Below are 13,199 nucleotides of genomic sequence, written 5' to 3'. Positions count from 1 at the left end.
CACCTATTAGTATATCATTGAACTTGAAGGTAATTAGGTGTGGGAGTGGGGGTTGGTTAGAAAGGGCAGGGCCTCAGGAACAATAATAGCTACGTTTAATTCCTGGCTCTGCTATTTAATAACTAACCAACTTTGCCAATGTTGCTTAAACTTTTTTGGCTACAATTCTTTATTTGTAAAGTAAGTTTGATAGTCACTCACCTCACTGGGTTAAAATTATAAAGAAGCATTTGTGAAAATTGCTGATTCATAGTAATTCACTCTCAAGAGATGTTGATTTTGTAAAGTGTCTTCTCTCTCTCCCCTTCTTTCTCTTTCCTTTTTCATATATATATATATGTATATGTGTATATATATATATACACACACACACACATACACACACACACATACACATATATATTTTTTTATTTCAATGAACTTTTTATTTTAGAATAGTTTTAAATTTACAGGAAAGTTGCAAAGATAATATGATAATATACCATCAGCCCTATCCCCATTAACTTCTTTTTGTGTTCATTATGTGCTGGGAACTGTAAGAACAGGACTGGAGCAGCCAGATTCTTCACAGTATTCACTAACATCTACTGGATGTGAGGCAGAGACGAGCAAACCAACATCTACAAGGACTGGGCTGTAAGTGCAATGCAAACACTAGTCATCATACAAACTTCCCCTTCTATAAAATTCTTGCAAAACTACCTAAACAGACAGCTCTATTTTTCCAAAACAATTGTGACTTTGAAAAGTGTTAACCAGAGCACCGAAGAGAATTACTTTTTTTTTTCCTTCTTCTTCTTCTTCTTTTTTTTTTTTTTAAATAAAATCGTCCAGGAAATAATGAGTAACAAAGGAAGGGAAGTACCTGTAATGGTGAAGGCTTAATACGCCTGGAGCTGTGTGATTTGTCATAAGTACTAAACTTTGCTTTCCTTTGGAGAAATAAAAGCTAAGGGGTCGTCACCTTTCCGAATCCCTATAGCACAGTATCTGAATTGTCTCCGGTGATAATCGTCACTTTATACACTAGTCAGAACTGCGAGACTCTCATGTCACAGCTGAGTGCCACGAGCCAGGTCTTCCTCTGATTGTCCCCAGCAATTAGCTAAGGCTCCTGCCCCGGAGCTCATGTCCTGCCCAACCAATCTGGTTCCAATTTAGACTATAGAGGAGTTTCACAGGGACAGCAAGTCCCTCTCAGAGTCCTCATCGGATCAGGACAAGCCTTGCGACTGAGGACACGCCCTCGAATGGGGAATGCCCATTTGTGCAATAAACCCTGACTTTTTCTACATTCCCCACCTCTGCTGCACCCAGCAACAATCCTCCCCCCACATCGCCTGGGAGGCCGAGTAGCTGAGTCAAAGGCGCCCTCTTCAACTCCGGAGTTCCCCAGCAAAGCTCCCCTTCCTACCCTCCCCTGGTCTTTTCGTTTGTCTCAGAGGAGCCACACACAGGTGCTCAGCGAAACTTCTGGAGCGAGGGCAAAGGAGCTGCAGAATCACCTCGCACGAGCGGCCGCCGGGGCGGGGCGGGCGGGGCCGGGCAGGGAGCACACACCCGGGCTGGCCAGACCTCCGGCAGGGCCCGGCGGGGCTGTCACTTCTCCTGGTGGCGCCGGCCTGCGCGGCTGGGAGTTTGAGAAGCTCTTCACTTCTTCGAATTGCTCCCCAGCCATGAGCAGGATCGGGGTTCTCCTGGCCCTGGTGAGTCCTCCCGCGCCCGGGAGGGGCTCCCCAGGGCGGGCCCCGGGATGCGCGCGGCGGGCCCCGGCGCCGCGGGCGGCTTAGCGGGCGGTGGACAGACCGGTTCCCCGGGGCTGCCAGGAGCCAGGGCTTCCCGTCCGGGCGGGGTCTCAGGACCGCAGGGGCCTCGCTTCCCTGGGTGCACAACGCGGGGCTTCAGGGGACCAGCGTGCGCCGCGCCGCGCCGAGCGTGGGCGCCGGGGCGGCGGGAACGTGGGCGGCTGCGGGGCGGCTGCGGGGCTCCGGGAGTGGAGGGGATCTTCCAACAAGTCGTTACACGTCCAGCCCCACGTCCGCTTCGGGCGGGCGGCCGGGCGCGTGCGCGCCGGGCGGCGGGACCTGCGCTCGCCGGGCTGCCCGGCACGGCTTCCCGCAGGGGGCTAAGCGAGGGGAGAAATCGGCCCCCGGCGGCGGTTAAGACTCGGGCTTCGCACCGCACGGTTTCTTGAAAAGGTTGTCTTGGCGCTCCTGGTGTCTCGGGAGCCTTGTTTATTACTCTCTTATCAAGACAGAAAAAGAAACTGTTTTCGTTTCCCTTCCGGGAATCCTTCTCCTTAAGACTGTAAGTTACGGTCTCGGTTTTCTTTATTTGTTTGTTTTCTTCCTGCTCTTCATTTTCTTCTCGGAATCTTTTCCAGCCGGCGCGCCTCCTGTCATTTCTGTCTGGAGGCTGGAGGGAATCTCCGCGCTGCTGAGCCGCGGGACCGGCTCCAGGTGCGCATGTGCCCTGGCGCCTGTTCTCGGCCTAGAAGCCTCTGCCTTACTCGCCTCTTACGGAGAGAGTCCCTATCTCAGAAATGCCAGCTTAATGATGGCTAATCCAACAGTCTTGGCTTCACGAGGTTATCTGAGTCCCAAAGCCTATGAACGCCAATGGATTGTTATTTTATTGGGTCCTCCGTAGTTCCAGGCGCTGTCAGGAGTGTTAATAAATCTGATCTCAGTTAATTCTCACAGCAGCTGTGTAGCGAAGATGTCCGCATCCCCATTTTACAGATGGCTAAATGGGGTTCAGAAAATTTAAGTTATTGAACTAAGATCACAATACTAGTACGTGACAAAGCTGGGATTAAATTTCGACCTAATTCCATAGCCATGGCAGTTTGTTGATTGCACCCATTTCAGACTACCCCAAGAGTTGAAAGGAGAAAAAAACACAAACACTATCTTGTGATTGGAAAAAAAATTCTCTGTGGTCTCTTCAAAAATAAGGTGCAATATTTCGGTTCCTTCTCTTCCTTATAAATAACAACTGCATTATTGCAGTGTTGTTTGCTTTGCAAATCTCTCTTAGTTCTTGGGACAGCAATACTAGTACCTGTACATGTAGCAAAATTATCAAAGCCTGGAGCTAACTTTTATACTGCAGAATCTTTATCAGAGGTGCATATTTAAAGCACAAAGGAAACCTTCATTTTCTAAAAGAATGTATGCACATACATACACATATTTATTTTGTACACATACCTACATTTATATATATACATTTAGTTATATATACATATTATTATAATAGATTAAATGTAGTTTATTATATTTATATGATACATGGCCTAGGCAACTAAGTTTCATTAAGTAAAATTTATAACTGAATATAAGTAAAAAGAAAAAGTCTGACATAACCCTGTCACCTAGATAATCATTGTTTACATTCTGTAGTCTGTCCTGCATTTCTCCCTTCTAAGGAGACTTAAATTTAGTTACACAGAGTTCTGTCTTGCACCCGCCACTGGCCCAATATCACACCTCTATTCTGAAAGTAGTTTTTTTTTATAAATTGAATTTATTGGGCTGACATTGGTCCATAAAATTATGTTTCAGGTGTATAATTCTAGAATATATAATCTGTACTGTATAGTGTGTTCACCACCCCAAGTCAAGCCTCCTTCCATCACCATTTATCCCCCCAATCCTCTTTTACCTCCCTCATCCTCCATTTCCTCTGGTAATCACTGTGCTGTTGTCTGTGTCTATGAGCTTTTTTTTTTTTTTGCTTAACCCGTTCACCTTTCTCACCTCAACCTCTCTCCCTTCTGATAGCTAGCTGTCAGTCTGTTCTCTATATCTATGAGTCTGTTTCTATTGTGTTTGTTCATCAGGGGTAGTCAACCTTTTTATGCCTACCGCCCACTTTTGTATCTCTGTTAGTAATAAATTTTCTAACCGCCCCCCGGTTCCACAGTAAGGGTGATTTATAAAGTAGGGAAGTAACTTTACTTTATAAAATCTATAAAGCAGAATTACAGCAAGTTAAAGCATATAATAATAATTACTTACCAGGTACTTTATGTCAGATTTTGCTAAGATTGGTAGAATAAATCTTTATAAAACAACTTACTATAGTTAAATCTATCTTTTTATTTATACTTTGGTTGCTCTGCTACCGCCCACCATGAAAGCTGGAGTGCCCTCTAGTGGGCGGTAGGAACCAGGTTGACTACCACTGGTTTATATTGTTCTTTAGGTTCCATATATAAGTGCTATTATGTGGTACTTGTCTTTCTCTGACTGGCTTTTTTCACTGAGCATGATACTCTCCAGGTCCATCCAAGCTGTTGCAAAAGGTAAGTTACCTTCTTTTCCTTCTTTTTCCAGGCTCAGCAGTATTTCATTGTGTAAATGCACCACAGCAATTTTATCCACTCATCTACTGATGGGCACTTGGGCTGCTTCCAAATCTTGGCTATTATAAATAATGCTGCTGTGAACATGGAGTGCATTTATCCTTTCAAATTAGTGTCTCAGGTTTCTTCAGATATATTCCCAGGAGTGGAATCCCCCGGTCACAAGACAGTTCCATTTTTAAGTTTTTGATGTAGGCCCATATTGCTTTCCACAGTGACTGCACCAATCTGCATTCCCACCAACAGGGCATGAGGGTTCCCTTTTCTCCACATCCTGGACAACATTTGTTTATTGATTTATTAATGATAGGCATTGTGACAGGTGTGAGGTGATTTTTGTGTGCATGTTTGTATGGTTTTAATTTGCATTTCTCTGATATTTAGTGACAGTTGAGCATCTTTTCATATGTGTATTAGCCATCTGTATGTCCTCTTTGAAGAAGTGTCTATTCAGATTCTTTGCCCATTTTTAATTGGATTGTTTATTTTATTTTTGTTGAGTTGTGTAAGTTCTTTATAAATTTTGGATATTCCCCCTTATCATATATACGCTTGGCAAATCTCCCATTCAGTGGGTTGTCTTTTCATTTTGTTGGTGGATTTTTTTTTTGATGTGTAAAAATTTTAGTTTGATGTAGTCTCATTTGGTTATTTTTTCTTTTGTTTCCCTTGCCTGCGGAGATATATCAGAAAAATTGTTGCTTCAAAAAATGTCTGAGATTTCACTGCCTATGTTTTCTTCCAGGATTTTTATGGTTTTGAATCTTACATTTAAGTCATTTTGAGTTTATTTCTATGCATGGTGTAAAAAGGTGGTCTAGTTTAATTTTTTGAATGTAGCTGTCCAATTTTCTCAACTCCGTTTATTGAACAGACAGTCCTTACCCATTGTATGTTCTTGCCTCCTTTCTCAAATATTAATTGATCATAAAGATGTGGGTTTATTTCTGGGCTCTTTATTCTGTTCCATTGATTAATATGTCTGTTTTTATACCAGTACTATGTTGCTTTGATTACTATGGCCTTATAGTATAGTTTGATATCAGGTAGCATGATTTTTCTGACTTTGTTCTTATTTCTCAAGATTGCTGTGGCTATTTAGGTTCTTTTATGGTTCCATATAAAGTTTTTGGAATATTTGTTATATCTAGATTTGTGAAATGCACCACTGGTATTTTCTTTTTCTTCTTCTTCTTCTTCTTCTTCTTCTTCTTCTTCGAGAGAGAGAGAGAGAGAGAGAAGCATCAATTCATTGTTCCACTTAGTTGTGCACCCATTGATTGCTTCTCTCTCATGTGTGCCCTGACTGGGACTCTAACTGGCAACCCCCAGGATTGAACCAGTGACCTGGCCACTCCAAGACAACACTCTATCCACTGCACCTCTTGCCAGGGCACACCATTGGTATCTTGATAGAAATGGAATTGAGTAAACATATATAGATTTGCTAGTACAGGTTTTATACATCCTTGATTAAATTTATTCCTGCATATTTTATTTATTTACGTATTTTTATGCACTTGTAAATGGGATTGTTTTCTAACTTTCACTTTCTGATAGTTCACTATTGATGTATAAAAATGTGACTGATTTCTGGACTTTTGTTATCTTGTAACTTTACCTAATTCATTTATCAGTTCTAGCATTTTTTTTGTGTGTGTGTGGAATCTTTAGTGTTCTCTATATGCAGTATCATGTCATTTATAACTAATGACAATTTGATTTCTTCTGTTCCAATTTGGATGCCTTTTATTTTTTTCTTCTCTGATTGCTGTGGCTAGGACTTCCAGTACTATGTTGAATAAGAGTAATGAGAGTGGACATCCCTGTCTTGTTCCTGATCTTAAGAGAAAACACTTACAGTTTTTGCCCATAGAGTATGAGGTTGGTTGTGAGTTTCTGATATATAGCTTTATTGCATTGAGGTATGTTCCCTGTATTCCCACTTCGCTGAGAGTTCTTGTCATAAATGGGTGCTAGATTTTATTAAAGCATCTAATGATATGATTGTGTGATTTTTAATATATATTTTTATTTATTGATTTAAATATTTTTATTGATTTTTAGAGAAAGGGAAGTGGGGAGAGAGAAAGAGAGAGTGAGAAACATCAATTTGTTGCTCCACTTATTTATGCATTAATTGGTTGATTCTTGTATGTGCTTTGATTGAGGATCAAACCCACAACCTTGGCATGTCAAGACAACACTAACCAACTGGATTACACAGCCCGAGAATGATTGTGTGACTTTTATCTTTTATTTTGTTTATATGGTGTATCACATTTAATGATTTGCATTTTGTACCAACCTTGCATCCTAGAATAAATCCCACTGGATCATGGTATATGAGCTTTCCAATGTGTTGCTGGATCTGAATTGCTAATTTCTGTTGAGGATTTTGTCATCTATGTCTTGTTCATCATAGATATTAGCCTATAATTTTCTTTCTTTGTAATGTCCTAATCTGGCTTTGGAATTAGGATAATGCTGACCTTGTAAAATCAGTTTGGGAGTCTTCCCCCATCCTGATTTTTTAAAATTAGTTTGAGAGGAATAAGTGTTGGTTTTTCTTTGAATGTTTGGTAAAATTCACCAGCGAGGCCATCTGGTCAAAGAGTTTTGTGTTTTGGGATTTTTTTTTTTTTTTTGCTTCAATTTCACTAGCTGTAATTGGTCTAAGAATTTATCTATTTTTTCCGGATTGTCCAATTTTTTGGCATATAGTTCATGATTTTTAAAAAATCGTTTATTTCTTTGATGTCAGTCATTATTTCTCTTTCATTTCTGATTTTAAGTTCTCCCTTTTTTTCTTGATGAGTTTGCCTAAAGGTTTGACAATCTTGTTTATCTTTCTAAAGAGCCAGCTCTTGGTTTCATTTATCTTCTGTATTTTTTTTTTTTTAACTCTATTTCATTTATTTCTGCTTGGATCTCTATTATTTCCTTTCTTCTACTCACCTTGGGATTTGTTGGTTGGTTTTTTCCTAGTTTCTTTAAGTGTAAGGTTAGATTATTTATTTGGTGTTTTTTTCTTGTTTCTTGAGGTAGGCCTGTAATACTATGAATTTCCCTCTTAGGACTGCTTTCACTGCATCCCAAAAGTTTTGGGTTTTTGTGTTTTCATTTTAATTTGTTTCAAAGTGTCTTGTGATTTGTTCCTTGATCTCACTGGTAATTGATTCATTGTTTAGTAACATACATGTTATTTAGCCTCCATGCCTTTATGTATTTATGTATGTGTATGTTTCTTGTGATTATCGTTTTATATCATTATTGTTAGAGAAGATGCTTCACATGATTTCAGTCTTCTTAAATTTATTGAGATTTGTTTTGTGTCCTAACATGTGGTCTGTCCTAGAAAATGTTTCATATGTACTTGAAAAAAATGTGTATTCTGCTGCTTTGGAGTAAAACACTCTGAAAGTATCAATTAAATCTATTTGATTTAGTGTGTCATTTAAAGCCACTGTTTCATTGTTGATTCTCTGTTTAAAAGTTCTATCCATTGATATCAATGGGGTGTTAAAAATCCCCCAATAAGACTGTGTAACTATTAATCTTTCCCTTTATGTCTATCAAGGTTTTCTTTACATACTTAGGTGCTTCTATGTTAGTTGCATAAATATTAGTTGGGTTGTTTTCTTTATCATTATGTAGTATCCTTCTTTGATTTTTATTATAGCCTTTGTTTTAAAGTCTATTTTGTCAGATATAAGTATTGCTACCCCAGTTTTTTTTTCCCTTTCCACTTGCATGAAATATTTTTTCTATCTCTTTACTTTTAGTCTGTGTATATCTTTTGTTCTCTTGCAGACAGCATATACAGTGTGTCCGTAAAGTCATGGCGCACTTTTGACTGGTCACCGCAAAGCAACAAAAGATGGTAGAAATGTGCAATCTGCACCAAATAAAAGGAAAACCCTCCCAGTTTCTGTAGGATGATGTAGCAGCATGTGCGCATGTGCAGATGATGATGTAACACCGTGTATACAGTGGAGCAGCCCAAGGCCATGCCAGTTGAGATGTGGACAGTACAGAGGAAAGTTCAGTGTGTTCTGTGGCTCGCTAAATTCGAATCCGTGACCAAAGTGCAACGTGAATATGGGTGCATTTATAACGAAGCACCACCACAGAGGAATAACATTACTCGGTGGGATAAGCTGTTGAAGGAAACCGGCAGTTTGGTGGAGAAACCTTGTTCTGGTAGGCCATCAGTCAGTGACGAGTCTGTAGAGGCTATACGGGAATAAAAAATCTGTGCATGAGCCCACATCGAACTGCACTGAATAGGTATGAAACTGGGAGAGTTTTCCTTTTATTTGGTGCAGATTTCACATTTCTATCGTCTTTTGTTGCTTTCCTGTGACCAGTCAAAAGTGCACCATGACTTTATGGACACACTGTATATAGTCTTGTTTTCTTATTAGTTCAACTACCATATGCCTTTTGATTGGAACATTTAAGCCAGGGGTCCCCAAACTTTTTACACAGGGGGCCAGTTCACTGTCCCTCAGACCGTTGGAGGGCTGGACTATAAAAAAACTATGAACAAATCCCTATGCACACTGCACATATCTTATTTTAAAGTAAAAAAAAAAAAAAGGGAACAAATACAATATTTAAAATAAAGAACAAGTAAATTTAAATCAACAAACTGACCAGTATATCAATGGGAACTATGGGCCTGCTTTTGGCTAATGAGATGGTCAATGTCTGGTTCCATATTTGTAACAAGTGATATGACGCGCTTCCAGAGCCGTGACGCGTGCATCCCGCATCACTGCAAGTAGTACTGTATGTGAGCAACCCCGTGCTTTGCGGCGCCACCACTTACAGTACTCCAGGATCTCTCACTGACCACCAATGAAAGAGGTGCTCTTCCGGAAGTGTGGTGGGGGCCACATGCGGCCCACGGGCCATAGTTTAGGGACCCCTGATTTAAGCCATTTACATTTAAAATTATTATTAATAGGTATGTATTTATTGCCATTTTATTCTCTTAACTACATTCTTTTTCTTTTCCTTTACCTTCTTAAAGAAGACCCTATAACATCTGTTATAATACTAGTTTGATGGTAATAAACTCTTATAGTTTTATCTTGTCTGGGAATCTCTTTATTTCTCCTTCAATATACAATGATAGCCTTGCTTGGTAAAATAGTCTTGGTTGTAGGTTCTTGCTTTTCATCACTTTGAATATTTCATGCCAATCCCTTCTGGCCTGAAATGTTTCTGTTGAGAAATCAACTGAGAGTCTTTTAGGAACTCTCTTATAGGTAACTAACTGCTTTTCTCTTGCAGCTTTTAAGATCCTCTCTTTGGGATGTGTCTTGGTGTGGGCTTCTTTGGGTCCATCTTGTTTAGGATTCTCTCTGCTTCCTGGACTTGGGTGTCCTTTTCCTTTTACGAGGTAAGAAAGTTTTCAGTCATTATTTCTTCAAATAATTTATTGATCTCTTGCTTTTGCTCTTCTCTTTCTGATACCTTTATGATGCAGATGTTGTTATGGTTCATGTTGTCCTAAAAGTCTCTTAAATATCCTAATTTTTTAAAATTTTTTTTTTTTCTTTTTGCTACTCTGGGTGTTTTCTGCTACCTTGTCTTCCGAATTGATGATTTGATCTTCTTCATCTAACTTACTGTTTTTTTTCTTCAAGTGTGTACTTTATTGTTTGTTTTTTTGTTTGTTTTAAAGATTTAATTTATTGATTTTAGAGAGAGGAAAGGGGAGGATAGGAGCAGGAAGCATCAACTTATAGCTGCTTTTTGCATGTGCCTGACTGGGCAAGCCCGGAGTTTCAAACCAGTGACCTCAGCATTCCAGGTCAACACATAATCTACTGCGCCACCACAGGTCAGGCCTAGTGTGTTCCTTTTTATTTTATTTTAATTGTGACAGAGACAGAGAGACAGAGAGAGGGACAGATAGGGACAGACAGACAGGAAGGGAGATGAGAAGCATCAGTTCTTTGTTGTGGCACCTTAGTTGTTCATTGACTGCTTTCTCAAATGTGCCTTGACTGGAAGACTACAGCAGACCCTTGCTCAGGCCAGCAACCTTAGACTCAAGCCAGGAACCTTGGGCTTCAAGCCAGTGACCTTTGGGCTCAAGTCAGGAACCATAGGGTCATGACTATGATCCCATGCTCAAGCCAGCGACCTTTGGGCTCAAGCCAGGAATCATAGGGTCATGTCTATGATCCCATGCTCAAGCCAGCGACCCTGTGCTTAAGCTGGCAGGTCTGTGCTCAAGCTGAATGAACTTGCACTCAAGCTGGCAACCTCGGGGCTTTGAACCTGAGTCCTCTGTGTCCCAGTCTGATGCTTCATCTACTGCACCACTGCCTAGTTATGCAGGCCTAGTGTTTTTTATTTCAGATATTGTATTCATTTCTGAGTGGTTGTTTTTATGGTTTCTATGTCCATTTCCATGCTGTTGAGGTTCTCACTAAGTTCCTTGAGCATCCTTATAACCATTTTTTTTGAACTCTATATCTGGTCAATTGCTTGCCTCCATTTCATTTAGCTCTTTTTCTGGAGAGTTCTCCTGTTCTTTCATTTGGGGCATGTCTCTTTATCTTCTTCATTTTGGCAACCTCTTTGTGTTTGTTATATGTATTAAGTAGATCTGCTATGCCTCCCAGTCTTTGTAGGGTGGCCTTATGTAGTAGGTGTCTTGTGGGACCCAGTGGTGCAGTCTCCTTGATCAGCTGAGCTGAGTCCTCCAGGAATGTCTCTTGTTTTGGGTATTTTGAGCTCTTCTGTTGAAATTGAATCTTTTTTTTTTTTTTTTTTTTTGTATTTTTCTGAAGTTGGAAACAGGGAGGCAGTCAGACTCCCACACGCGCCCAACCGGGATCCACCCAGCATGCCCACCAGGGGGCGATGCTCTGCCCATCTGGGGCGTTGCTCTGCTGTGACCAGAGCCATTCTAGTGCCTGAGGCAGAGGCCTAGAGCCATCCTCAGTGCTCGGGCCAACTTTGCTCCAATGGAGCCTTGGCTGCGGGAGGGGAAGAGAGAGACAGAGAGGAAGGAGAGGGGGAGGGGTGGAGAAGCAGATGGGTGTTTCTCCTGTGTGCCCTGGCCGGGAATCGAACCCGGGACTCCTGCACGCCAGGCCGACGCTCTACCACTGAGCCAACTGGCCAGGGCTTGAATCTTGATTGTTATTGCCCCATTTGTGCATGGGGTCAACACTCTGACTGGCTGACTATGAGGATTGACCCTGACCAGTGTATAAGCTGCTGTGCAAGTGCTGACCACACAAAGCAGATTTTGCCTCAGCAAAGTCTGGTGTCTCCCAAGATCTCCGTTTGGATATGCTGCTCATGAAGCTAATTGTATCCTGATTTGATCATTTCTGAAGCTGGCCACGGGGTCTGTCTGTTCTGGGACCTTTTGGGAAACCTTGGTGCAAGTCAATATAGATGCTGCCTGTAACTGACCCTGGGCAACCTGTTTGGACCTACAGAGTGATGCACAGTTTGTGGCTGCTCCTGCTGGGCCTTGGTGTGCATGGAAAGAACCAAGCTGCATAACAAGTCCAGCTTTCACCAGTACCAAGCCCAGCAGCAGGTCAGCAAAAGTCCCAAGGTACCCAGAGACCAGCCTCTGCCTGCTGACTACCTGTTAGGCCCACTCACTGAGAGGCTCTGGTGGTACATGAGTTGCACGAGGTACATTCTTCGAAAGTCACCAGGAAGGGGCGAGTGGCGTTCACCATACTGATACGGGTTCAAACTTGGTGCCAGTTTGAATTCGGGTCTGAGGCCACTCAGTCAGTATTTCAGGATTGCCAAGTCTAGCTGCCACATACTGGGTACTCACACATCTTTGAAGCCAGCAGTTTATCAGGCTCAAACAAACCAAGATTTGGCAATGTGAAGGGAGGCCTCTGCCCTAGTCTGATGTGCAAGGAGAAAATGGCTCCCATTCTAGAGCCACAAAACAGTCTGTCCCAGCCGAAGGCAGGAGTTCGATCTAAGTAGGGCTGGGCCTATGGGAATTGGGAGGATGGGGATAGTATATCTCCCATGAAGGAGAGATGTCAGTGAGTCTTGGGGGAGGGTCCAGTAGTGCACCCTGTACCAGAGCCACACAACTCAGTCTGTCCTGGATTCTGACCTTAGCAGGGAAGAGCCTCCAGAAGTCAACAGGATGGGGCCATTAGGAGCCTGGGGGAAGCAGATAGCAGTTCTTCTGCATAAGGGAGGTGCCACTGGTCAGGTTCATGGGAAAGTGGGGAGAATGGTCCCCATCCCAAAGCCTCACTAACTGACTCTGTAACTGACTCTTCCCTGAGTCTGCTTGGATCTCTATACCCTGGCCCAGGCAACTGACTCCTCAGTAGGGTACAAACTCTGCAGGGTGCGGCAACAGGGAGTCCAGAGGGTGGGGCTATTTTATTTCTTCAGTCTGATGATGCCATATGGAGGGGGATGCTATACTCAAGAAAGATGAGCTCTCATTCCTGAGATTAGCATTAGAGAAGAGAGCAGAGAAAGGAGAGCAGAGAAAGGCCACGTGGAAGAGGCCAGGAGAAGCAGCCAAGATGGTGGAGTCCTGAGGGAGAAGCTAGTTTGTGCAGAGAGAAGGAGATGGGGAACAGAGGTGAATAAGGCTGGTGAGCTAGAAACCTTTGATTCTAGGAAACTCGAATAAGTCAGTGGCTTTGGGAGCCCTGAATGGAAAGGGAAGTGTTTTTCCACTGTGTGTATTTCTTGCCTGCCCGGTGCAAGCTAGGATTAAAGCTAATGGCACACCAAAAAAAAAACAAAACAAACAAACAAACAAACAAACAAAAAAACAAAACATCTGTGGTGTGGAAGA

The 13,199-nt window shown here is 42.0% G+C and overlaps 1 protein-coding gene across 2 annotated transcripts in view; it reads left to right on the top strand.

Moving 5' to 3' along the window:
* The first annotated feature begins 481 nt into the window (after positions 1-481).
* Positions 482-13,199, top strand: part of FAS (Fas cell surface death receptor) — a 47,338-nt gene continuing 34,620 nt past the window's right edge. For both annotated transcript variants that reach the window (XR_010747012.1, XM_066349366.1), the window contains exon 1: positions 482-1,706. Coding sequence is in view for 1 of the 2 variants with exons in the window: in XM_066349366.1 (XP_066205463.1) it covers positions 1,677-1,706 (30 nt within the window). In the remaining variant the exon portion in view is untranslated. The remainder of the gene's footprint in view (positions 1,707-13,199) is intronic.

This window comes from Saccopteryx leptura, chromosome 9 (assembly GCF_036850995.1).
Source record: "Saccopteryx leptura isolate mSacLep1 chromosome 9, mSacLep1_pri_phased_curated, whole genome shotgun sequence".
Taxonomy (NCBI): Eukaryota; Metazoa; Chordata; class Mammalia; order Chiroptera; family Emballonuridae; genus Saccopteryx; species Saccopteryx leptura.
Note: the sequence above shows the minus strand (reverse complement) of the source record. Positions and strands in the feature narration are given on the sequence as shown.